This window comes from Neodiprion pinetum, chromosome 7, assembly GCF_021155775.2.
Source record: "Neodiprion pinetum isolate iyNeoPine1 chromosome 7, iyNeoPine1.2, whole genome shotgun sequence".
Taxonomy (NCBI): domain Eukaryota; kingdom Metazoa; phylum Arthropoda; class Insecta; order Hymenoptera; family Diprionidae; genus Neodiprion; species Neodiprion pinetum.
Genome location: NC_060238.1, coordinates 3,086,228 through 3,109,908, shown reverse-complemented (window position 1 = coordinate 3,109,908; position 23,681 = coordinate 3,086,228). Strand labels below are relative to the sequence as shown.

The following is a 23,681-nucleotide window of genomic DNA, read 5'->3' as shown; positions in this document are numbered from 1 at the left end:
AATTTAAAACCTATTTTGAAAGAGACTTACCTGCACGAAGAATAAGATGCGAAAACGAGGAAATATGAGGTGGAAAAGAATTTTTTTTAATGCTCACAGTGACGCAAGTTATTGCCAGCAGGTATTAACATGTCATATTATCCGTCTCGTGGTATTATATCGAGGTGCTTAAGATCGGCGATAACTATCTTCTGTAGTAGCAATTCAAAAGTTGGGTCTTTAGATCAGTTGGCAATTTCGGATCTACGATTAAACGATACACGTTATGCTAATTTAAGCATATCTACGCACGTGCGAATATGGTTTACACGTTTGCAAACGGCTTGTGAAAAACGTTTGAACAGTTGTCAGGTCTATTTTTATGAACGTGGATTATGGAATTTCAGTTTTTAATATTCTTTGTTTTCCTTTTTGTACATGTGTGTCAACAGAGCTTGCTTTGCTTGCGCGAAATTTCGCACTTTGTACATTTGTATCCAATCTTACATGTCTCACTTATACCATTGACCTAAATTTGGGAGTGAAGAAAAAAAAAAGAAAAAAGAAAGTATAATAACGAATGTACAGTACTGTACATCGATAAACGTCATTACGTAATAAAAGCAATTGTATTGATAGCTTTTGCGAGAATATTGTCAGAGTATTTTAAAATAGAAGAAGGTTTTACAAGGCTGGAAAGAAAAGATGAAATAGATTTTTTTCATGAGCTTGCTTCAACGACGCGGTGAAATTTGAAATCAGAAAAATGACACCCACGTACGATGTTGCGATTATAATATGGCGATGTGTAATAAACTGTCAGTCGAATTAGAGATTACGAAAAATAGTCATTTAAAGACTGAGAATTCGGACAGCGTGAAACTTAAAGTGTAAAAAAGATTTTATTTGGCAACGAAAAGACATCTTTATATTCGAAAAATGTCTTTCGTGACTTTGAGACGTATAGAAGCGTTGGTTAAACGTCGTTTTGAAGACGTTTAAGATCAGCGCTGTCTTGAAGAAAGATTATATTTATAAATTTAACTACCATTTAACATTAGCGTACTGCAATAATAACACAATGAGCACCATCATCGTATATAACAAAGAGAGATAATGAAATTGGGTAAAAAGAGAGCGAAAGAGTTCATCGCGATTATATGCGATGATTTTCGTTGTCAGTTGGTGCTGTGGACAGTTTTCGGAAGATCCGTGGTTCCGGATTTCATTTCCGCTTGTTCCTTGGCGAGGAATTCCGGATCGTTCCAAAACTGGACATCACCGCTTGCGAATAGCACGTATACAAGATTGGTGACAATGAAGACAGCGGCAACTATCCAGAATACGAGTCTCCACTCGTTTACGGTTTGATGGGGTGTCAATACGCCGACGAGATAAGGCGTGACGATGCCGGAGAGGGCGCCAATGCCGTTTACAAGTCCCATAAGGGTGCCGGAGTAGTTGGGACTGAGGTCAAGCGCGTTGACCTTCATGCCCGAGTAGAAGGTGCCCATCAGCGCCATGCCGATGGTGAAGAGAACGACGACGAGGACGTTGTTGCATCCGGCGTACGAAGCGGCGACCAAAAATATGGCAGGTCCGATCGAGGCTACGGTTGTGAAGAGCTTCCTCGCATTTCCGCGAGATATCAGTCCGGTGTTTATTATCCAATCAGCTAGCCAGGAGGATGCGATGCTGACGAACCACATGCAGAGGTACGGAAGAGCGGTGAGGAGGCCGTTCGAGGCTATCGAGAACTTCAGAACGCTGCTCATGTACTTCGGGAGGTCGGTCACCATCGTGAAGAAGCCCCAGTCGTGACCGATTTGGGTTATTATCAGGGCCCAGAGCGGCCCGGAAGTCAGGATGTGGCGCCATGGGGTCGGTGGGATGCGTCGATGAGTGTGCGCCGCCATTGCCTCGTGGAGGTACTTCTTCTCCTTGTCCGATATGAACGGGTGCACGTCAGGGTTGCTGTAGCAGACGACGGCGAAGACCATGAACCAGGCGACGCCGAGCGAACCGAAAACGTAGAATACAGAGCGCCAGCCCAACGGTGAGTATCGCAACAGAACACCGGACAAAGCGTTCGCCACTACAGTGCCGATCTGAGAACCGGCGAACACCATCGCTCCGATCTTGGAACGCTCCGAAGGTGGCGTCCATTGGGCGAGAAGCGCGTTAACAGCCGGAAATGTCGTGCCCTCACCGAGACCCATGAAGAAACGTAGCACTATCAAGGCAATCGCTCCTCCCGATTCGACCGCCAGTGGTGTCAGTAAAGTCAGGATTCCGGTGGACAGGATTCCGAGACCGAGTGAATACTTGCCGCCGAATTTCTCCGCCATCACACCTCCCGGTATGTGCGTCAAAACGTAGCCCCAGAAGAAACTTGACAGGATCAGACCCTGTTGGGTAAAGTAGTGGTCAAATCCCTTATCACCGTTAAATGTTGGAAGAAAATTTCAACGTCGAATTTTATAGACCCTGATTTTGGGTTTATCTAACACTAACAAGGAAGGTCGATCCCAGGTCGATATCTCCGATTTCATTTCTTTTGCAATATGTTATAGTAGACTAAAAACTAAGCGACACGTATCTTTTCTTATCCGTCGTTAAACACTTTAAGGGGTTGAAACCACCCTCCAAAGTAAGGAACGTCAAGAAGTGATTTGACTTGCTTGTAAGTATCTACAGATGTTGTATTCTAGAGTAGTCTACATCGGCTTCCTAATTTTACCGGTACCATTATTCAAACTGTAGAAATTTCAACCATTGTACGATTATACCGATCGATAATCCAAGAACACGTCGCGTCTTATAGGAAGTTACTTTGAGAGAGTTTGAGAGAAGACCTTTCGTGTCGATAAAATACTGCAATAACGTATTACCGAGTATCTCGAATTCGTTAAGAAACATCACAGTGATTTACAGAACTGTGTTACATTGAGAAGAATAGTAAAACACTTCTAGTTTCTCAGATAAGTTATGATAAAAGGGATACAGGCAATACATAGCTATCTTGAAACTTTAAGAAAAGTGTAATATCTCTGTCTGCACGGGACTGTTACGTATTGTCTGAGGCGCGCCTCTTCACGTCACAAATCAGACTTGTGAGACTGTACCTAGATACGTATTCGAGTGTACTTTAACAGGATACGAAATGTTTCGACGTTAGTGTAAAAACTGCAAGACAGTGGACTCGACGCTTTTATTTTAGCACCAACACTTTCGAGAATGCAAACGAACGGCCATGACTTCTTATAGGATGGAAAGAGCTAAACACTGAGACAAGAATTGTTGACCATGGACTTGAAGAGCCCCGAAACTCAATATGAAAACCGTCTCGTTCTCTCACCTGTAACGATTCATCCCAATCATAGCTTCCTTTGGGACTGTTGGTTACGGAAGTTGCGTTGCTCGAAGGGCAGACGAAATCGTCAGTCGTGGCGGTATGGATATTTTTTGTTTTGTTCACCATCTCGGTTATGGCGAGAGACAAGCAGGTTCGCATGGTGTAGGCATTCATGATTCCGAAGAATCCCATCACTGCGAATACCCATCGCTGCTGAATCGGAGCGCCTGTAAGTGTCCACCAGAAGTGTTACAATAATCGTCGGTAAACTGTCGGTTACGACGATCGATCAACCGATCGACAGTTACGTCAGCAGTCATGGAATGCTTTGATCGTCTTTGGTATCGATCTACGCGAACACACGTTCTTTCAATACTATTTAGACATCCAGGGTAAACCTGCTTAATGAAACGGCACGAGGCAATGTCATGATTAAGTAATTTCTAGACCGGAAACAACCGAGCTGTCTTATTGCGTCCTCGGAAATAACGCGACGTGACATTTCTGCAAGCTCTCATCTTTTTCTCCACGTTAAATTATAACACCTTGTGATCGAATTATCGACTCTGTTCCAAACACCCGATCCCCGCAGTGTTTTCACGGTTTTTCGTCCACACAGTGTCATTGCAACGCGATCCCGATCACGGTCACCGACAAATTGGCGGTACAACGGACAACGGTAGATAAAAGAAGAATCTCGAAAATTAAAAAATTCACCGCACCTTGTCATCGCGTAAAATTGACACTACATAACACGATCAAAGTAAGACAGTATCGTTACTTACAACAGGTCTTCCAAATGTACAACATTCCGATAGTGACACCCCCAGGGTGTTCAATTTTCCTTTCCTCGCTTTCTCTCTCTCTCTCTTTCTCTCTATCTCTCTATCTCTCTTTGTCTCCGTTTTTCTCCACTGTTCCTTTCAGTGAAATTTTGGCACTACGAAATCGAAAACAATCGGCGATAGTGACGATTGTATACGAATGAAATTCACTGGCTATAAATTGGCCCGACTCGCACGACTAATTGATCACAGTTCCTCGACGGCGTCTTCTTATCTGTGCAACCGAGTTGTTTCTTCGGAGTTATAATGCACGCCGGCCCCTTCGTCGGTACACCGTTTTATGCGCGTTTACCACCTTCGAAATAATGGCATTCGAACAGGCAGGTATATACTAGCGATTCGCGCCAGCTAGTGACGCGGGTTCTGAACCATTCACTCCACGTTTGCTGTACACATTTTTAACCCAAGTATACGTATACATGTATTGGCTAATTTTATGCGACGGTGCATAAACGTAGTTAGCAATTTTAGAGAACTTCTTGTGTTTTTTTCCTCGTCATTCTCGCAATGCAAAAAAAGAATTCACCTCCTCCGTCATCATTTGACAAACGGAATAACGTTGTTATCGAGAGAAAGGAATTGGATTAAAAGAGAGAATGAAATTGATTCAAATAACGAAAGCATCTTCGAAAGATAAAAATCTTGGATCTAGATGGATCAGGCCAAGGTATCGATCCAAAGGCAGACGACGAACAACAACGAAAACAACACACCATTGCGTGTATAGTTTGAAGATACCAGGTCATGTGTGTAGACGGAAAGTAGAATCGGAAAGAAGTTTTTAAATAAACAAAAGGAAATCGGATTTCGCATTAAACGCAATCGCGCGATTATCAGTCAATCAGTTTTGCGGAAAAGTGACGCGTGGATTTTTCTCAGTATACGGCTTGTTCCATGAACACACTGTGCGATACACATGGTATTAGACAACGATAGTAACAGGTAATAGGGATCTGGAAATAATGCGAGGATTGCAGTTTGATTATTGATTATTAACCGCACTGCCGCCTCTTTACTCTTGTGCAATCGCATAACGTGCATATGACAGAGGTTGCAGTGTGCAAGTACCAACATTCTGGATGATTAAGAGCTGTAATAAAGATGTTTAGATCCGATCGTCGCGCGTTGTCTGCGTCCGCAAACTATATATATTATAGTTATAATCGTATAATCTTTAGCCGGCGATATCGAGCCGCATTTTATTTCCCATTATATATCGGCCGAGGACACCGCGAGCCTTCATCTGGAACAACGTCTTACCCACCACCGTGTCGAGCAGCGATCGCGCTGCCGATATGCCAAGTTAACCCAAATCTGTTAAATTCGAGGCAAACAATGCCGGCGCAGATTCGGCCGAACCGTGCATCGCTGCGATCACTGAAATTCAGGCAATCTTGGTGTACTTTTCTTGAATGTTTCCGGATCAATCCGGAGATAGAACGGATCTGAATTTCCGATGAATCCATTTTTATTTATGGCAATTTGGAATCATTTCCAAATGCCAGTCCATATTTAGAGAATCCAAGAATCATCCGATGGGAATTTTCAATTGCATTAGAATTTTATTCATAATTTCAAGGGATTCGGAGGATTAAAGTGGCATTTGATGAGAATATGGAATAGCATTTGGAATTTATGTCAAATTCTTATGGACTTTGAAAATTCCACTATCGTTTCATGAGAATGTGGAATTGCTTTTGGAATTCCTTCAGAATTCTCACGGATTTACAGAAATTCCAGTATCACAGAACATTCGGCATGAATTGCATGTACGACTACAATTTCATTTCGAATTCTGAGAGATTTAGAGAATATACCTTCTGATAAAAATATGAAATCGCAAGAATCTAGTAGATTTTAGTGCCGCACTAATCCCAAAGAGATTTGGAATTGATTCGTGTTGTGAATTCCTATTACGCGTGCGTTGGAAAATTTTAATTAGAACGATTCAAACATCCTCCTAAGCATATTTCGCAGTTCTTCCATCAATTCGAAAGCGATAAATTTCGAACATCGTGAATTATTCCGAGATCGCAGGGAATATTTATGATCAGTAATTGTTGTAAAATTATGTTCTAAATTCCTTACCGATCTTACAAACTTTTTACGGTATTAAAAAGAGAATTGCATTTTAAGTTTGTAAATACTCTTTACAGAAATATCTCACAAATTAATTTAGAATTGCGCAGAATCTTAATACACAGTTTTTGCTAGTATTTTACAACTTACCTGAAAATTGTTGTAGATTTTTTTTTAACTCGTAGAACCCACTAATATTATACACGATGTTTCTCTCACTGAAATCCGACACAAGTTCATGAAATTGCTATGAATTGTCATGATGATTTCTTACACGAAATTTCACTTTTGAATTTCATTGCAGCTTACTAAAAAATATCACCAATATCCGATAAAACATCGAGATCACTGAAATCGAACGGAATCTTTTAAAACTGTCGAACCTAATTCCTCGCTTAACGATTCATACACTTTTCACAAGTTTCGTGATCGGTGACAAATCGATCATTGGAACAAAATCGGAATAATTCCGTGAAAAATCGTCGAAATTCTTTCCAAGATCGGCGCCGATTTTCTTTCGGCGATGAAAATCGCCAAGCGTAATGTGCACGAAATAAAAAATTAGCCAATCATCGCTAAAACTTGAGACCGATGTCTTTAAGATAACCGTAGAAATCTGATGAATATCGTTACTTACAGCCAGAATTCAATATCGCCAATAAATGAGGGGGTATCATCATCTCGATCTGCATCTTTCAATCCCCACTGATGCTCATTGCTACTGCACTAACCGCGGGGCGTTGAATCAACGTTAAATCGATGATCGGTATCGAATTTCGTGACGATCGCGGATCGCCAAATGTGGGTAACGACCTCCGAGTCGATGATTCCGGAACTGTTTAACGACTGGAAGGCTTCTCACGTGAGTTTCTCGGTTTCGTATATGCATATATCCCGATCCGGTCGATCGGTGCCGATTTCCGGCCTCTCCTCGCCTCGCCTATACAATAAGTTATCCGAAAAAGTTTCGCTCCGGCACACCTTTCGGTAATTATCCAGCGTAATAAGACCCAAGATATTGTCGCTCTGTTCTAGGTGACATACATTTCATTTTGGTTGCTCAGCATTGACTCCGTTTCCAAGGATTCCTCCATACTTTGTTCCGGCTTTATTCACTGACGCGCGTCGACCGACTTTATCATCTTTCGTATGATTTATTTTCTGCTGGAAAGAAAATGCCTAACCATATACAAGGTTTCAAAACCATAGTTTCAAGTAATTTATACGTCAAACCAATTTTCAACCAATTATCCTGCCATTATCGTTTCTCATCTCATTGTCTACCTCGTCGTATAAATATGATTAATTGTTTGTTCATTGGCTGGAATTTCAATGTCGTGTTTTTCTCGTTTCTGCATAATTCCTGGAGGCAAAATAAAATTTTTTTTTACACCTGTCATTTTTCACTCCCCAAGAATTGGTCGTTTCTTTAATCCCCTTTAAGAATTTTCATCACTACGTTTTTTTTTGAATTTTTTCAACACATATCTTAGGGTAGAGCTTTCGATCAATTTTCAATTCAAAATCATTATCCAGTTCATCGAATGAGCAGAAGTGTAAATTATCGACAAGAAATACTTCAGTATTATTAATTTTTCTAACCTTATGGAGAAAAAAGCAAAAATGTTTACATCGAAACTGAAAAAGCAGAACAACCATAATCATTTATTCGTAAATCTGGAATAGAATCGACTATCTAATCAAACTGTTGGAATAATTTTCTTACCAATTGTTGCTAAGTCATTCCAAGTATTGACCGGGAGAAGGCGAGTAGAAAAAAAATGAAAAACAAAAAAAAACATAAATAACAACTATGACTTTGTGTTCGTGAATTGTGTCGTGACTTGCTTTTGTGTCGGATATATCGTGTATATAAAACGGTATATTGAAACTGGGTTGAAAATACCTTAGATAAAATATGTAAACAAAAATCTCAAGGTTTTCGTAATAGTCAACTGTCATCGTTGTTATCGCACCGGTATGACAAAATAGTTGGTGCCTTTAAATAGTCATCGTCGAAAACGGTTTCAACAGTTATTCATTTTGCCAAAATTAAATGTGACCGATTGAAACGGAGAGTGACAAGTTTTTAAAAAAAATCGAAAATTTGAAACCGAAATTCCGAAATCTGAAAACTGTACTCTTTTAATGTTGATTATTTTTCAATTACGGTTTTTAAAAACTGGGAAACGACAGCAACGACGGTAAATTAATCAAGGACATTGCAGATACACGGGGAAAAACGTCTCTCCGTATAATCGCACGGTTTTTGTCAAATTGTTTTGGCAAATATATACACACACACACACACGTACATTTTCAATTATTTAGTTCAAGGTGACCAGAATTAGATCTTATTTCTTGGAACGTTTTCTATTCTTTTTTTTTTTTTTTTTATACACAATTACTTGTCTAATTCTCGGGTATAAATTATACATTCGTATGTAAAAAAATTTTCAACAATTTTGAAAATAATTTAATTGAAACTTACTCGGAGAAATCCTGAAAAATAAAACACGATACGAACATCGTATATCTTTTTATATTTTTCAAATGTTCCAATCTACGCGTACTCGTATCTGATAGTAAACTTGTAATTAAGAATTTGATAAAATCTCGGGGAAACTTTCGGGACTTTGAAACTTTTTTGATTGAATATCACAAAACGTTATTCAGATTACATTTGAATTACAGAGCGTGACTCGAGTGCGGGGAGCTGCGTAATGTTAGATAACAGCACTGCGCTTTTCGGTGTTTAACATACATATACATACAGACGCTAGTGTATGTATATACGTAGTAAAAATTTCAATTACCCAAAGCTCGTCTTACCTAATCTTAACTATTGCACGAGTAATATTTTCTACCGTGTATACATCGCGATTTGCGCTATGACAAAACGCATAATGCACTCGACTATTTCCTGCATCTCCTGTATCATCACCCCCCCCCCCCCCCCCCCCCCCCCCTTTGCATCTACGTTTATATATATGTATATATATATCACGTGCCGACCATTAATTATTGTTTGTTCTGACAGATCCGTCGCTGCTTACGTTCCATCCTCGGATTTATTTTTACCGCTTTATTTATGACGGAAACACACAACCTGAATGTCAATTCTGAGTCACGTGAACCGTGCAGATACGGTAGAAATCTGATCAATCAAGTTTTGCTCGATATGTAATTTTTATTTGTTTTTTTTTTTTTTTTTTTGCTATAAATAGAATTTGCGAAAATTGAAGGGAAAATTCACAATATAAATAAAAATGTTATCCTAAATTTTGTACCCGATATTATGATATACAAGGAATCACGCGTTAAGGAAATACTTTGATTTTTATAAACTCGAGAACATCTTGAATCGTTTTTCAGAAATTTGATGAAATTCAACGTTTCAATGATTGCTAATCAATTTTTATTACAGTAGTCTAATTTGCCATGCGAACGGTTGGATTTGCTTGATTTTTTTTTTTTTTAATCCATCTTTTTCCGTTTCGCCCGTCAACTTGAGTTGTTTATTTTTACTTTCTTGCGCTTCTTCGGTCAGAAAATATCCTCCGATGAAAATGACGTTGTTTTATCGAAATGCGATGGAGAAATTGTTATAATTGTAAAAATCGTAAATCAAATTATATCGTCAAGTTTTATCGGTTGTAATTTGGATTAGCCACCGTAAGTCATCGAGGCTTTAGCTAGGGTTTGTTATATAACGTCACTCGAAAAGGTTGTAAATTTTATTCATATCCGTTATCGGTTTTATTACATCACATACCGTAAAAAAATGAGAAAAAAAATAAATAAATTCAACTACCGTGGCAACCAAATTATAAATTTTATCTCCAATCATCTTACTGCCGATTGCAAAGTCGGTGCTGCACGGCAAGATTTAACGAATCGACGTAAATCGAGAGGTAAAAAACACACGATCATCCATCGTGAACGATTACTTCGGGAATAAAATTAACGGAAACACGTTTCTGATAATCTCATGTTACATCTCACAACCACTCGGTGTAATAAAAATTTACACAGCTTCTATTAATATCTTTCCGTGAATACCGAACGCAGCGATTAAACAAATAAATATCACGTATTTTCTGTAATATTCTTAAAAATATTACGAATAATAATTTTAAAAAAAGTTCATGATATATGTACTCAAGTGAACATGGCATAGTTTTCTTTTTTCAAATTGTATCTTTCAATTCTTTTTAATTCTTTTCGCGTGTTAATACATTTTTATTATTTATATTCACTTAGTGTATATGTATATGAAATTGTTTATTCTGTTTTTTTTTTTCATTTCTTTTTAATAATACCAAAACTGTAGAATGTTATTAAACTTATATATTACATAATATATCGAATGTAATTACAGGGAAGTTGGTGAACAATTTATAACATGGGTTGCATACATTTATATGGTTATTGGATGATTAATTCACTACATGTGAATAATTTTAAAACGCGGTGAGAATACTGAGAGATATTTATACCTTTCGGATTTACCCTTACGTTACATTATATGTATATATTATAAATATACGTATACATATATACAACTAAATGACGAACGTTCAACATTTTTCGTCATTGACTAGCTTGACAATAGTTCATATTACAACAATACTCTTTGTTTATTTATGCATACATTCGTCTTCTGATATTGTTTATACAGCGCAATTTGATGAAAGGAAAAAAGAAATTTCCCCGTTGAAAAAGAAGAAAAGTGAATCAATCAACTTTCAAATTTCACTCGTTATAATAATACTTTTTTCGCCCAAAGCACGATGACCGTTAGTAAAAAGAGTTACGGCTAGTAGGCAAAACCGAATATCAATTTTACGATTTTAACAACCGCGATGAAAATCGGAAGTGGGTAAAACGTAGGTGAAAAAAAAAAAAAAAAACTTGTTCTAAACGTTGAAACTCGTCGTTTGATCGTTATTCACGTCTTGACATCGTTTTTCCCGCGTTCGACAGTAGCAGCAGCAGCAGCAACATCCCCTTCGTTTTTATTTTTCCTCCCCTCGGTATCCCTGATAAGAAATTCCGGATCGTTCCAGTACTGAACCTCCCCACTTGCGAAGAAAAGAAACGCGGTGTTGGTAACAATGAAGACGCCAAATATGATCCAGAAGACGAGTCTCCACTCGTTCACTGTCTGATTCGGCGTTAAAACGCCGACGATGTAAGGCGTTATGATCCCAGAAAGCGCGCCAATCCCGTTCACGATAGCCATAACGGTTCCGGAGTAGTTGGGACTGAGATCAAGCGAGTTCACCCTCATACCAGGGTAGAAAGTACCCATCAGCGCCATACCGACGGTAAAAAGTGTGACGACGACGTAACGATCGCATCCGGCATACGAGGCGGCGATGAGAAAACAGGCCGGTCCAACGGATGCGATGGTTGTGAACATCTTCCTCACGTTGGTCCTGGTCATTATCTTTTCGTTTATCATCCAATCGGCAATCCAGGACGAACCGATGCTGACGCACCACATGCAGAGGTACGGCAGAGCGGTAAGGAGGCCGTTCGTTTTTATCGAGAATTTGAGCACCCCGCTCATGTACTTTGGTAGGTCGGTAACCATAGTGAAGAAACCCCAGTCGTGACCGACCGAGGCGGCGACCAGGGCCCATAGCGGTACCGATTTTAGCAGGTGGCGCCACGGCGTGGGTGGGAACTTGTTGTGGGTGTGCTCGTGCATGTTATCGTGAAGGTACTTCTTCTCGCGATCGGAGACGAACGGGTGATCGTCGGGTGTGCTGTAGCAGACGAGGACAAAGACGACGAACCACGCGACGCCGATCGAGCCGAAGACGTAGAAAACCGAGCGCCAACCGATCGACGAGTACTGCAAAAGTACTCCGGACAGCGCGTTCGCCACAACGGTGCCGATCTGAGCACCGGCAAGAATCAGCGAACCGATTTTTGAACGCTCGGCTGGCGGCGCCCATTTCGATATCAGGGAATTCAACGCCGGAAACGTCGTGCCCTCGCCGAGGCCCATTAGGAAACGAAGTACTATCAGACCCGTAGCGTCGAACTCTTCGACCACCAATGGTGTTATCAGGGTGAATATAGCCGTAGACAGAATGCCAAGACCCAGAGTGTACTTTCCACCGAAACGTTCGGCCAGCTGGCCACCCGGCAGATGCGTTATCACGTAGCCCCAATAGAACGATGATAAGATTATACCCTGCGGGAGCGAGAGAGAAAGGCGGAATTAGGGTGGTGCTGTAAAACGGAATAAAACAATATTTGGTTTTTATAGATTTTTTTTTTTTTTTTTTTTTACGGTTTCTTTCATCTTTTTCATTCGGAACAATTTGTTTTTCGAGACGTGTATCAAGCCCGCACGTGTCACGTGACGGATTTTAGGATTTTTAAGACACGGATTTTATTCGAGATTTTTTGTTTTCAAATTCGTTGTTTTGGCGTTAGGTGGTAAAGTGTTCCGGTCGGATAGGACCGTTAAATTATCGTATGAATTAACGTTCGTCGAATAATTGGCAAAACATAACCTCAAAGCCCGTCTCGCGGCGAAATAAGTCGATGAAAAATATGTACGACATTTATTAAGCCCTAGCTTGGCTGAAAGTACTTCTGGACAGTGGCACGGTCATTTTACGATTTTGACAAACGGAATATTTTATCACGGTATCGATATCAACGGAATTAATTAAAAGCACAAGTATACTATTAGCGAAAAAAAAAGTTATTCATTATAGTCGCGAGAATAAATTTTTCGCTGAACTCAAACTTCTGATCGTGAAATATATATATATATATATATATATATTCGCGAAATTTATTCTCGCGACTATAATAAATAACTTTTTTTTTTCGCTAATAGTATACTTGTGCTTTTAATTAATTCCGTTGATATTGATACCGTGATAAAATATTCCGTTCGATTATTTATGCGCACAAAATTCCACTGTACTTATTTTGGTAATTTTTATTTTCTTACTGCTGACAACCTGTTAAACAACTTCACCTATCCATAAAACACACACAATCACGTATCAACGCATGCAATTATTTGCGATTCGTTTCATTCGAATTTGTTCTTTTTTTCTTTTGTCTGTATCTTCGTGGTTTTATTTTTTTTTACTTACATATTTGAGCAGCAGTTTCTTTTCAAGTCTGGCAGACTTTATCGATCACACATAGATACTCATTATCACACATAGGTACTCATTATATACAGTATGTATACTGTATATATTCTAGGAACAAAAACACGCCATCGAGTCCGTACAAAAATGGCTCTAAGAAATCTGTTAATACAGCTTATTTTCAACTTTACTTGTTATGAAATTTGTAAATAAAAATGAAGAAACAAAAAAAAAAAAAAAAAAAAAACGACAAATGCCTGCAAAATTTCCGAGACTAGTGATCAAAAAATCTTTCCGTTACCTTAATTTCAAGTGTGACAAAAACACGTGGAATAAAAAACTGAATTATGCAGCAGGCTATGCTGGACTGTTTTATAATTATTATTATTATAATATTTTACAGTTTCGACAGTCAAATATGTACATACTCTACACCTGTGCAAGTTATACCGTATAAAAAATTTTTACAACACGTTAAGAGCTTGGTTAATTTCTGTCATAAAAACTAAACTTTTTGCATTTAATAATCTCGCTGAGGTTTGAAACAGACGAAAAAAAAAAAAAAGAAAAAAACGCCAAAAATTCACCGACGATACGATTTTTTCCTAACCAAATTCAGACGCAATTATTCCTGCGTTATAGATGCATAGCAATTTCTCGTTCAAAGAAGGAAAACAATAAAACAATTTTTACTTATTGTTAGAGAAAAAAATTGTTCACCTTTACGTGTTACATAATATTGAGCGTTTAAAAATTAGCGAGTTGAAACGCATCTTTGTATTCGATACGAAAAACAGGTTTTTTCGAAACGGCATATCTTTCCTTCTCTGTTTTGTTTGCCATAAATTAAAGTGTAAAGAATAGAAAAAAAATATATATAAATATATATATATATATATAATAATAATGAGGAAAAAAAAAAGAAAAAAAAACAACGTGTTAAACACCAGCATAACAACAACACGTGTTTCGAAAACGTGACATTTCTTCAACATTCCACAATGCCATGGAAGAATCCGGCTATTATGCAACACATCATCGTTTTTCTCTTCTCTTATAATTTACAGCTGCCCCAGCTTTACGATCTTGGATTTAAGCGTGATCTTATCTACCAAACCGTGGCGAGTGTTTTACTGCAAAATATGTGACAGCGTCCTCCGACTCGTTTACAGTGTAATATAATGGAATTTGAATCCCTGACCGAAGTAGTTGTTGCGTAACGTGCAATATGAAGCACGCGATAAATATTTTTTACACACGTATCCGCGATTCTTATCAATACCAGCTGTCACATTTTACGTGAAATCTTCAACTAATCTCGAATATTATCACTGTGCGGTAAACGCCTATAATAAATTTATACCTGTATTAGACTGATGCAAAACAAAATTCGATTAAACAAATAATACACTGAGAGAAATTTTTAGTACCGGTTACTTAATTATTTTCATTTTTTACCACGATCGAAAAATATAGTTCTAGGTAGAAAATAAAAATTAGTTTTCTAGCCGTTAACGGAAAGTCTAGTATCCGTTACTATTCTTTCTCATTACGATCGCTGTTGCTAGATTTTCTTGCAACTGTTGCGAAAATTTAACGCTCGTGCAAAAATAAATTGACGTTGAAGCCTTGTTTAACTAAAAAAAGTAGAGTAAGCCGCAGTAACTGATTTTGCGTTGGAATTACCAAAAAAGGATCGACAATAGCGCAAAATGGTTACGCGTACCTCGATTTTCGTGATTCCGACAATATTCAAACAGTTTTTTTTTTCAACGATACCTGTTTTACTGAATTTTTCTCGTTACTGTAACAAATGAAATTTTTCTCAGTGTAAATAAAACGTTGATATAAATTAAATAAATTTATTGAATATCCCTCAGTCAAAAGTAGAAGTGAGTTTCTGTTTTAATATCACGTATTCATTAGTTGTAGAAAGAGGAAATAACACGTATGTTATGATTCGAGTCTTCAATATTAATATTTAATGATTCCTGAACGCAATTTACCATTTTCCAATTTAATTAACATGATAAAATAATCGTAGTTATTTCTCAATTTTGTAACTCAGTAACGGGACAATACACATAAATGTATACGATGCATATTTTTTTTACGGAATTTAATGCTCCACAAAAAAAAAGATCTCTGATAATTTTTTTCATAACCAAACTCTTTCAAAAGTTTTTCAAGGTTAAATTTGAAATCGTGTAAAAAGTCGTTGTTCTTTTCTCTCGCTAATATTATGCATTCCTCTTATTTCCTCTGCCAATCTAAATTTTTTGTGGACAAAATAAAAATTCTGAACATTATTCGAGGTAATATAATAATTTATCGAGTTTATACGATTTGACAGTTCATTCATTATCTTCTAGTCTTCATTATAATATAGAGATACATATTATATATATATATATATGTGTGTGTGTGTGTGTGTGTGTACCTGCAAACTTTCGTCCCATTCGTAAGTACCCACGGCGCTGTTGGTTGTGCTTGTAGAATTTGTCGAGGGGCAAGTTTCGTCAGTGATTTCTGAGCTATCGGTCTCGACGACCATCTCGGTGATAGCTAATGACAAGCATATTCTCATAGTGAACGCGTTCACTACCGCGATGAATCCCATCAAGGCGAAAACCCATCTTTGGGGTATCGGGGCACCTGAGAAATTTATACCCATTGAAATACAATGCGGATGTTCGGAAAGATTTCGATGTAATTATACAACGGGTGAAGAAAAAAAAAAAAAGGGAAGACGAAATAATAATAACAATAACAGTATGAAAAAAAAAAAAAAATTAACTATTTATACAACATGCCTCATAAGTGTATAACAATTGTAATCGATTGTTTATTCAACAGATGAAAAGAAAAATAGGTAAAAACGGTGTGAATTTGTGCTTCGCGAGGGTATTTTTTTTTTTTTCTATTTTACTTTCTCCTTCTCTTTTCTATTTATTTTACAAATCGAGCAGAACGCGAGTAGAAAGAAAGAAAAAAAAAATCCATACTCACGCATCTGAACATTTACTGGAACGCGTAAGTTTTCGAAACTGGTATGGAATTAAATATCGATTTCATCGCTCGAATCCGCGAGTCAAATAGCTCGAGGCAGGGAAAAGTACGAGAAATATTAAATAAGCGTATAAACGATGAAAGAAATAACTCTGCATTAATAACAATAATAAATAAATACATATATATATATATATATATAATATAATATTTAAAAAAACATGTTTATTCCCCCCCCCCCCCCATCCCCCACTTCGTAAAATCATAGTTTATGACGCAATATTTAACCTCGTGAAAGAAAATCGATGTGCGATTTTTTTAAGCGGTGCGACATTCAGTTTTTATATTCGCCGTTTGATTAACATGTAATATAAATTCAATTCTAACGGTTGAAGGGAGATGATAAATTTTTTTATACATATGGATTTGCCAACTTAATCTGCTTTCCTTCGAATCGACGCGTCGTACAAAATTTTTTAAACCCACGAGTTTCGGGATATTCAAGATTGCGTAAAAACTGGTTTTTACGACTTTTCGAAAAATCGGTACGTAAAATAAACGCTCAGCTTTCTTGACTGGATTACAGTGAAATGTTGAATAATGTCTGTCAAATATAAAAAAAATTTGAATATAGAAACTTTATTCGTATTGAAGAATAAAAAAAAAAAAAAATTTTTTTTTTACTTTGAAAAATCGTAATTTTACATTAAACATTTTCATGCCTCAAGTTTCGATAGTTTGAAAATGGTATTTATTCATTGGATACTTTTTGTTCCTTTCGTTTGTTTAAAAAATAATTTTATATTTCAATTATTCGAAATCTGTGAAGATGGATTAAACCGACATATGAGTGAGAGAGAGAGAGAGAGAGAGAGAGAGAGAGATATTATCGTGCGATTAAAAATTTTCCACGACGCACAGATCTGAATAAAATATACATATAAATTGTCGAACAGAGTTCCGTTCGTTGTGTGAGAAAAATTATTATCTTCCTTCAGAATTCGAATTCTTAAACGGCAAATAGAAAATCTCAATGCGACACGGCTTAAAAAAGTCGCAAAATAAATAGAAAAAAAAAAAAAAACATTTGAAATTGTTGAATCTGCATAACCGGTTCAATTCTTATCTTCTATCCGGTTTAATTAATTAATAATCCACGGAGACGATTATTAAAAGTCAAAACAAGATGTCTAGAAAAAAAAAAAAAAAAAAAAACCGTTAACTATATAAACTACGTTTTTTAAATACTCCACAGTTCTTTTAATTTTCTATTTACTGTTTGATGAATATATTTCGCGACGTTATTTGTAGAATTATCGTGATACTTACAGCAGGTTTTCCAAGCCGACAACATCTTAACTATATTTCGTTATAATTCCCAAGCTGGTTTATTTTGTTTATCAAATAATTGAATTTATTTCAAAAATCCTTTCTTTATAACGGAATTTGCCAATTATTAAAAAAGAAACAGATCCACTTTCTTCGTTGAGTGAAATAAAATTTTCAATTTATTCGAGAATCGGAAATCGAGACATTATTCACAACTACGATTACAAAAAATTGATCATCATTGATTACCGTATATATTATATAATATATACATGTATAACACAGATCTTCGAAGAACACAATTGATTCAATTATTCGTTCTAACAAACTGCCATCGTTATTTATTAATCTTGATACATACAATCACCGACTTGTATAAATCCACAATTATTGTTGTTACTATTATTATTATTATTATTATTATTATTATCCTCGTTTTGAATATTATTTTCTTATATTTCTTTCACTAGTTGCACTGCCGTTGATGTATATAATTGTCAAAACTCGTTCCGCGAATCAGTAAAATGAGGAAAAAAAAAAATAATAAATAAATAAAAAATATATCCAAGACCCGTGTGTAATAAATTACCAATTTTTTATTTACGTATTTATTTATCTATTTTTTTTCTTTCTTTTGTTCACAGAAATTTAAAAATATATATATATATATATATATATTTCCGAATCGTATCGCGATTCGAAATTTAATTGCACGACCGACGATTGTTTAGCCTATCGCCAGACGTTCGAATGACTGGCTTCGCCATAGTCTTATAAACGCCTTATATTATGCTTCATGTTGGTGAATGCTCACGTTCAGATAACGCTCATACGTAGGCATTCCTGCGTGCGTGCGTTTGTGTGCAAGTAAAGCCAATGTATGTACATGAATACTTTGTACTTACCTGAGCTCACCTGACTGATCCGAACTCAGTTTGCACCTTTCTTCCCTCCCGCCACAATTCTCCCGTCAATCCGTGTCGCGATTTACACGCACACACACACACAGGTCAAAAGTTTCGCTGGTTAAACTCGACGGTCTGCGAATTTGTTGTTTTTTTTTTTTTTTTTTTTTTCATCCCCTCTTATTTCAGTCAAATGCGTATTCTTGTCAATTTTTTTTTAATTAGTACAAAGACGGGAAAATTTTATAAATATAATGTACGGACACGGAAGGAATGAAACAAAATTATTACAAATAAAATGGGTACGTGGATTTAAAAAAAAAAAAAAAAATGGTGAACTCGTTTGCTTCCGCGGTAGCGAAAACCAGTTTTTTTTCCAAACAGGATTTCCTGCAAACGCGTCTTCGCTGCCGTTACGGAAAACCGCGCGCGATCTTCCCGCTCGCAAGTTTCACGTGTGTTAGATTTAATCGGGTTCCGAGAACCCGTTGAAAAATCCATACAACAAACCGATTAATCACCGTCAATCACTGACTTTAATTTTATTACAACCATTAAAGCACGCAGGGTTGAAACTTGAGCATCGTGAGAAACGAAAGAAAGATAAATAAAAATCAATTCATTCCTCCAAATTTTATTCCACGCAAAAGTTTTGCGCGAGCTTGTAGCGATAGAGAAAAAAAGAAAAAAAAAAAACGAGAATTTTTTTACAAGAGAATAATAATAACAATAACAACAATTTTTAATTTGTTATAAAAATTTGTTTTCCGAGTGTAAGGAAAACTGATCGCGGGTGAATTTTTTACCCGTTGAATTGGAAACGAGAGAATTTATGTAAAACTTGACGTAAAAGAGTGAATTTTTAACGATCTAATCGAAAAGATCGTTTGCTAAAATTTAATGCGCATGCGTTGAAATTTGTGAACGCAGTTGTTTGCCAGGTTGACCAACTGTCATTAAATTTGAATGAAAATTTGTTTGAGGTTACGTTCACGACGGTTGGTCATCCTGGCGAATAACTGTTGTGAAAAATTGTAGCGCATGCGCATCAAGTTTTAGCAAACGACGGGCAATTCGTTGGTTAGAAATTCGCCCTGCGTACGATAGGAAATTGCATCGATAACACATGCGGCATTAGTATATAAATTTTAAAGCAATTTAGAAAATATTCCACGTAAAGGCATAAAAGTATACAAAGGTCTTCCCCACTACCTTGACATACTTAATACCTTTCTATTCAACAAAGTCTAGACGATTAGTCGCACTTATATTGCACAGCTGTGGCAGGAAACTATTTATCGCTGACCGTATCTAGATGTCGACAATCTATATCGACACGGGTTAACGATCGTTGTATAAGCGACGAGATTTTCCCAAGTCGTTACATAATTATTTCCCTGTTTAATTGATAATTTGAAAACTTTGCATTCCATTTATATGATATCGAGGCTGTAAATTTATCCTGAAACATTGCTTTGATTATAAACTAATTAGCGTGATTACACACTGATAGATTAACGCTTTTTTCTTTTCATTGTTCAATTAGTAGATCGATAAAATGTTTCTGATTTTTGATAAATAACCTAATGGACGTAAAAGGAAAGAAAAAAAAATTGATCGGCGAATTTGACACGCGTTGCTTCTAACAATTATCTGCATATAAATTATTCTCTCATAATAGTAAATTAATTCTATACCTTATGGCTATATTAAATTTGCTTATGAGCACTTGCAAATTTTTATTTATTTAATTTTCTTCACTAAATCAAAACTGATCGATTAACATGTGTCATCTGTTTTTTCATAAAACTTGCATACTTATTTTTCTGTCTGACAATGAACGTGTTTCGATCACATAAATCAGCAGCGAATTGTGAATATTTTAACTTGTTTACAATGTTAAAGAAATTTCCGATTATTGTTTTCAATAATAATTTCGGCGCGGTGGGATTGACGATTGTTTTCAAATAAATTACGAGACAATTATTTACTGGACTGGTAATCCCAGTTTTCGGTAATAACGATATAATCATAGTCGACAAAACGTCGTCAGTTATATTGTGAGAGTCTAGTTATGCGCTGTTTCACAACTTGGCCTTATTCTTAGATAGAATTCGTTACGGTAAATTCGATTTGTCGTAGTTCAATGTACATATTTGTTAAATATTCCACGTAACAGCGGCAGCTGTTTAGACGATGAAGTGTCAAGTATAGTTTACGAGAACCAAAAAAAAAAAAATAACCAAATACGACAAAAAGAAAAAAAAAACGTTCAAGGAAGCTCGATCGATTTATTTTCCATCGGACAAATTTCAACATCGCTTTGCCATCAATTTCGAACTAGTTAAAAAAAAATAAAAAATGCCACACATGTATCTTTTTTTCTTCCTTCAATTTCCTTCGAAACATATTTTTTATACGATATTGGATTTTTTCTTTTTAACCAAATTTGCTCCCGGTTGATTTGATCTGACAAATTTCAAGCGAAATTTGTAGATGACGAGGTCTGATGTCTGAATATTCCTTATACCTCAGGGTTTTTCTTCAATTCTTCAATTCTTGAATTCTTTAAATAGCATTCAGCAAGAATTCGTTTCTCGACCTTCTGTACACGTAATAAACTATGAATTGAGCAATGTTCCAACTATTTTGTACACGTATATTTCTTATGACAGTACGATATAGAAATATCGTGTGGCTAATTTAAAATCGTAAGAAAAATAAAAAAAAAAAAATTTCCTTCCACTTTTTGCAGAGTATAACTTTCGCCTGCCTTTGAAATATCTTTATTGTTACTATTATTATTGGTTTTATTGTTAGATATCATTGTTAATTTACACCTCTATATATGTATATATGCATGCGTGTATCGAGAGGGGAAATAAAAAACCAGTGATTTACGCTGTGAGCTTAAGGCGTGTTTCTGCACTGTTTACCTGTGGCAATCATCGAGTCTTATACAATTCTGATACATAGGTATACAAGCGTACTTAAATACATTGGCAAAAACACTGTTACAAGTTTCGCACACGAAGATCTCGGTATCTTATCTGTCAGGTTTAAATTCAATTCCAAGAATAGGATACTGATTATTGTCGAGATTTTTCATTGCATTGCAATGCATTATTTATTTATTTATTTATTTTATTATTTTTTTTTTTTCTGTTGCGATAGTTTGAGTTCAAACAAATAGGCGACTTTTCCGCATGCAATTTAATTTTTTTCCGATTCGTGAATATAGATTCCCTGGTTTTTCGCATTTGCAAAATCGGATTCAATTCAATTTAAAAAAAAAAAAAGAATTTTTTTCTTCTTCCTCGTTTTCACCACGCAAAATAAATCCAATACCTGGGCGATGTTACGATTTTTTAGAAAAAAAAAAAAAAAAAACAATAAATAAGACAACGAATAGAACACTTTTACAATGTCCACCATGTGTAACGATAATACAATAACGTATTGCATTTAAAATTGCACCGAAACGATTACAAACTTAACATACTCGTAAATTTTTCTACAATATCGCGCATAGTTCAAAAACCACGGACCAGAGGTCGCGACTTTCTCGCAGTTACAGAGTATCGTCGTATCGATGGAAGCTTTCAAAATTTTCGAGGCTCGCAATCGCGTTTAATTTTTATACTTGTTGTATTTAATTTTATCCTGAAAGCAGGAAAAAAAAAAAAACAGCAACGACAACAAACGCAAGACGAAAAGAGAGAAAGAGCAGAAAGAGAGATTTCGAGTAGCTCGTCAATGTTTCGTACAAACTGACAAGATTTTCAACAACACACATACATAATTGTTTCGTATATGAAAAAAAAAAAAAAAAAAACGATAGTTTTTAAATTCGCGCGCACTTACCTTTGAGGAAATTGTAAATCTTGTCGATTCTTCGCTGGCGCGTCGGTTCGGAGTTGTTAAATTCAGCAAGTAGCCAACTTTTTTCATCAGCAACCGGTATCGACGATTCTTTCATCATTGTTATATCACTCAGTTCAGTGGTCACTTAACTAAGTATATTATTGTCAACTTTGAGAACTAGACAAATGCGATTAATTGCTTGCGTGTAATATTACATGTGTGATTTAGAAAAACGGACACTTTCACCAAAAACACACCGCGGGATTAAGCCGCGTACATATTCGAAATTTTCGTCTTTTGATACGGAATACGTTTGATACGGAAATGAATGCATAAAAAGGAAGAGAAAATTATTGCAATATTGGCGAACAAATTTTCGCAATACTGTAGAAATATATGACGTTTGCGAATATATGTATATCTCGCAGTATTGAAAAATCTCGGACAAGGTATGAATAACGCGGCTTTAACCCGGGTTCTGGTGAAGGAAACGTCAAGACGTAATCGCACCCTGCGGTTATCTTCTTCGCCGCCATTGTTGATTCGTAAGCATATATATGTATATATATATTTATACACCGATCACTACGTATATAATGTAAATATTGCGCGATGATTTTCGAAGAACAAAGCAAGTAAGCAAGTGAATAGTCCACTGATTGGTGTGTACATACCGAGTCTAGGCTCACGAAAAGAAGATTAAGTTGGAAGACGAAAAGCAGAACAAAAAAAAAAAAAAAAAGAAGAAAATCATTAAATTCGTATCTAATACCATCGTCATTTATTTTCATGTTTGACAACATTTGAGTTTAAAGTTTTTCGAAGAAATTAAATCTGAAGCATTTTATTTATTTTTTTTTGTCGTTGTTTCCTTAAAATCTTTGCGTGATACATTTTTTTCGTACTTAAAGTTACGGATTTTCTTATTTCTTGAATTATTTTTTTACACTAACATCCGATGGCTAATTATTAAAGAGTTTTCTTCACTTTATCACTGTACGATATTTTCGTGTTTCTGATTTGATAAAATTATTCAATTTATTGGAGGAATTTTCGGCGCTTGTACGTTTTAAAATATTTTCTTTGTTTCGGAGACTCGGGTTTTCTTTCATTCTTTGTAACATTTTACAAATTGAATGTTGTTTCCGAATTGAGAAAAATTCAGGGAACCAAAAATGAAACGAAT

The 23,681-nt window shown here is 36.2% G+C and overlaps 1 protein-coding gene across 5 annotated transcripts; it reads right to left on the bottom strand.

Annotated features, from left to right (window-relative positions):
* Positions 1-372: 372 nt before the first annotated feature.
* On the bottom strand, positions 373-22,985 carry LOC124222972 (putative inorganic phosphate cotransporter). 5 transcript variants are annotated; one of them, XM_046634531.2, is made up of 3 exons: positions 22,496-22,984; positions 3,338-3,561; positions 373-2,387 (listed from the first exon to the last, which is right to left on the bottom strand). In XM_046634531.2, exons 1-3 carry the CDS (start codon positions 22,611-22,613, stop codon positions 1,158-1,160), a joined length of 1,572 nt encoding a protein of 523 aa, XP_046490487.1. In that variant the 5' UTR covers positions 22,614-22,984; the 3' UTR covers positions 373-1,157. The 5 variants fall into 5 exon arrangements, with proteins under 5 accessions (XP_046490487.1, XP_046490489.1, XP_046490486.1 ...); XM_046634533.2 differs by lacking the exon at positions 22,496-22,984 and adding an exon at positions 4,120-4,539; XM_046634530.2 differs by lacking the exons at positions 373-2,387; positions 3,338-3,561 and adding exons at positions 9,446-12,466; positions 15,829-16,043 and having other exon boundaries at positions 22,496-22,985.
* Between the last annotated feature and the right edge of the window lie 696 nt (positions 22,986-23,681).

Bases quoted from the DNA above. Each gene is read 5' to 3' on its own strand.
- LOC124222972 (XM_046634530.2), bottom strand. From the start codon at position 22,613: ATGATGAAAGAATCGTCGATACCGGTTGCTGATGAAAAAAGTTGGCTA. The intron at 16,044-22,495 runs GTAAGTGCGCGC...TAAATTTCTCAG, and splicing joins GATTTACAATTTCCTCAAAG to GTGCCCCGATACCCCAAAGA. The intron at 12,467-15,828 runs GTACACACACAC...TCGCTCCCGCAG, and splicing joins AATGGGACGAAAGTTTGCAG to GGTATAATCTTATCATCGTT.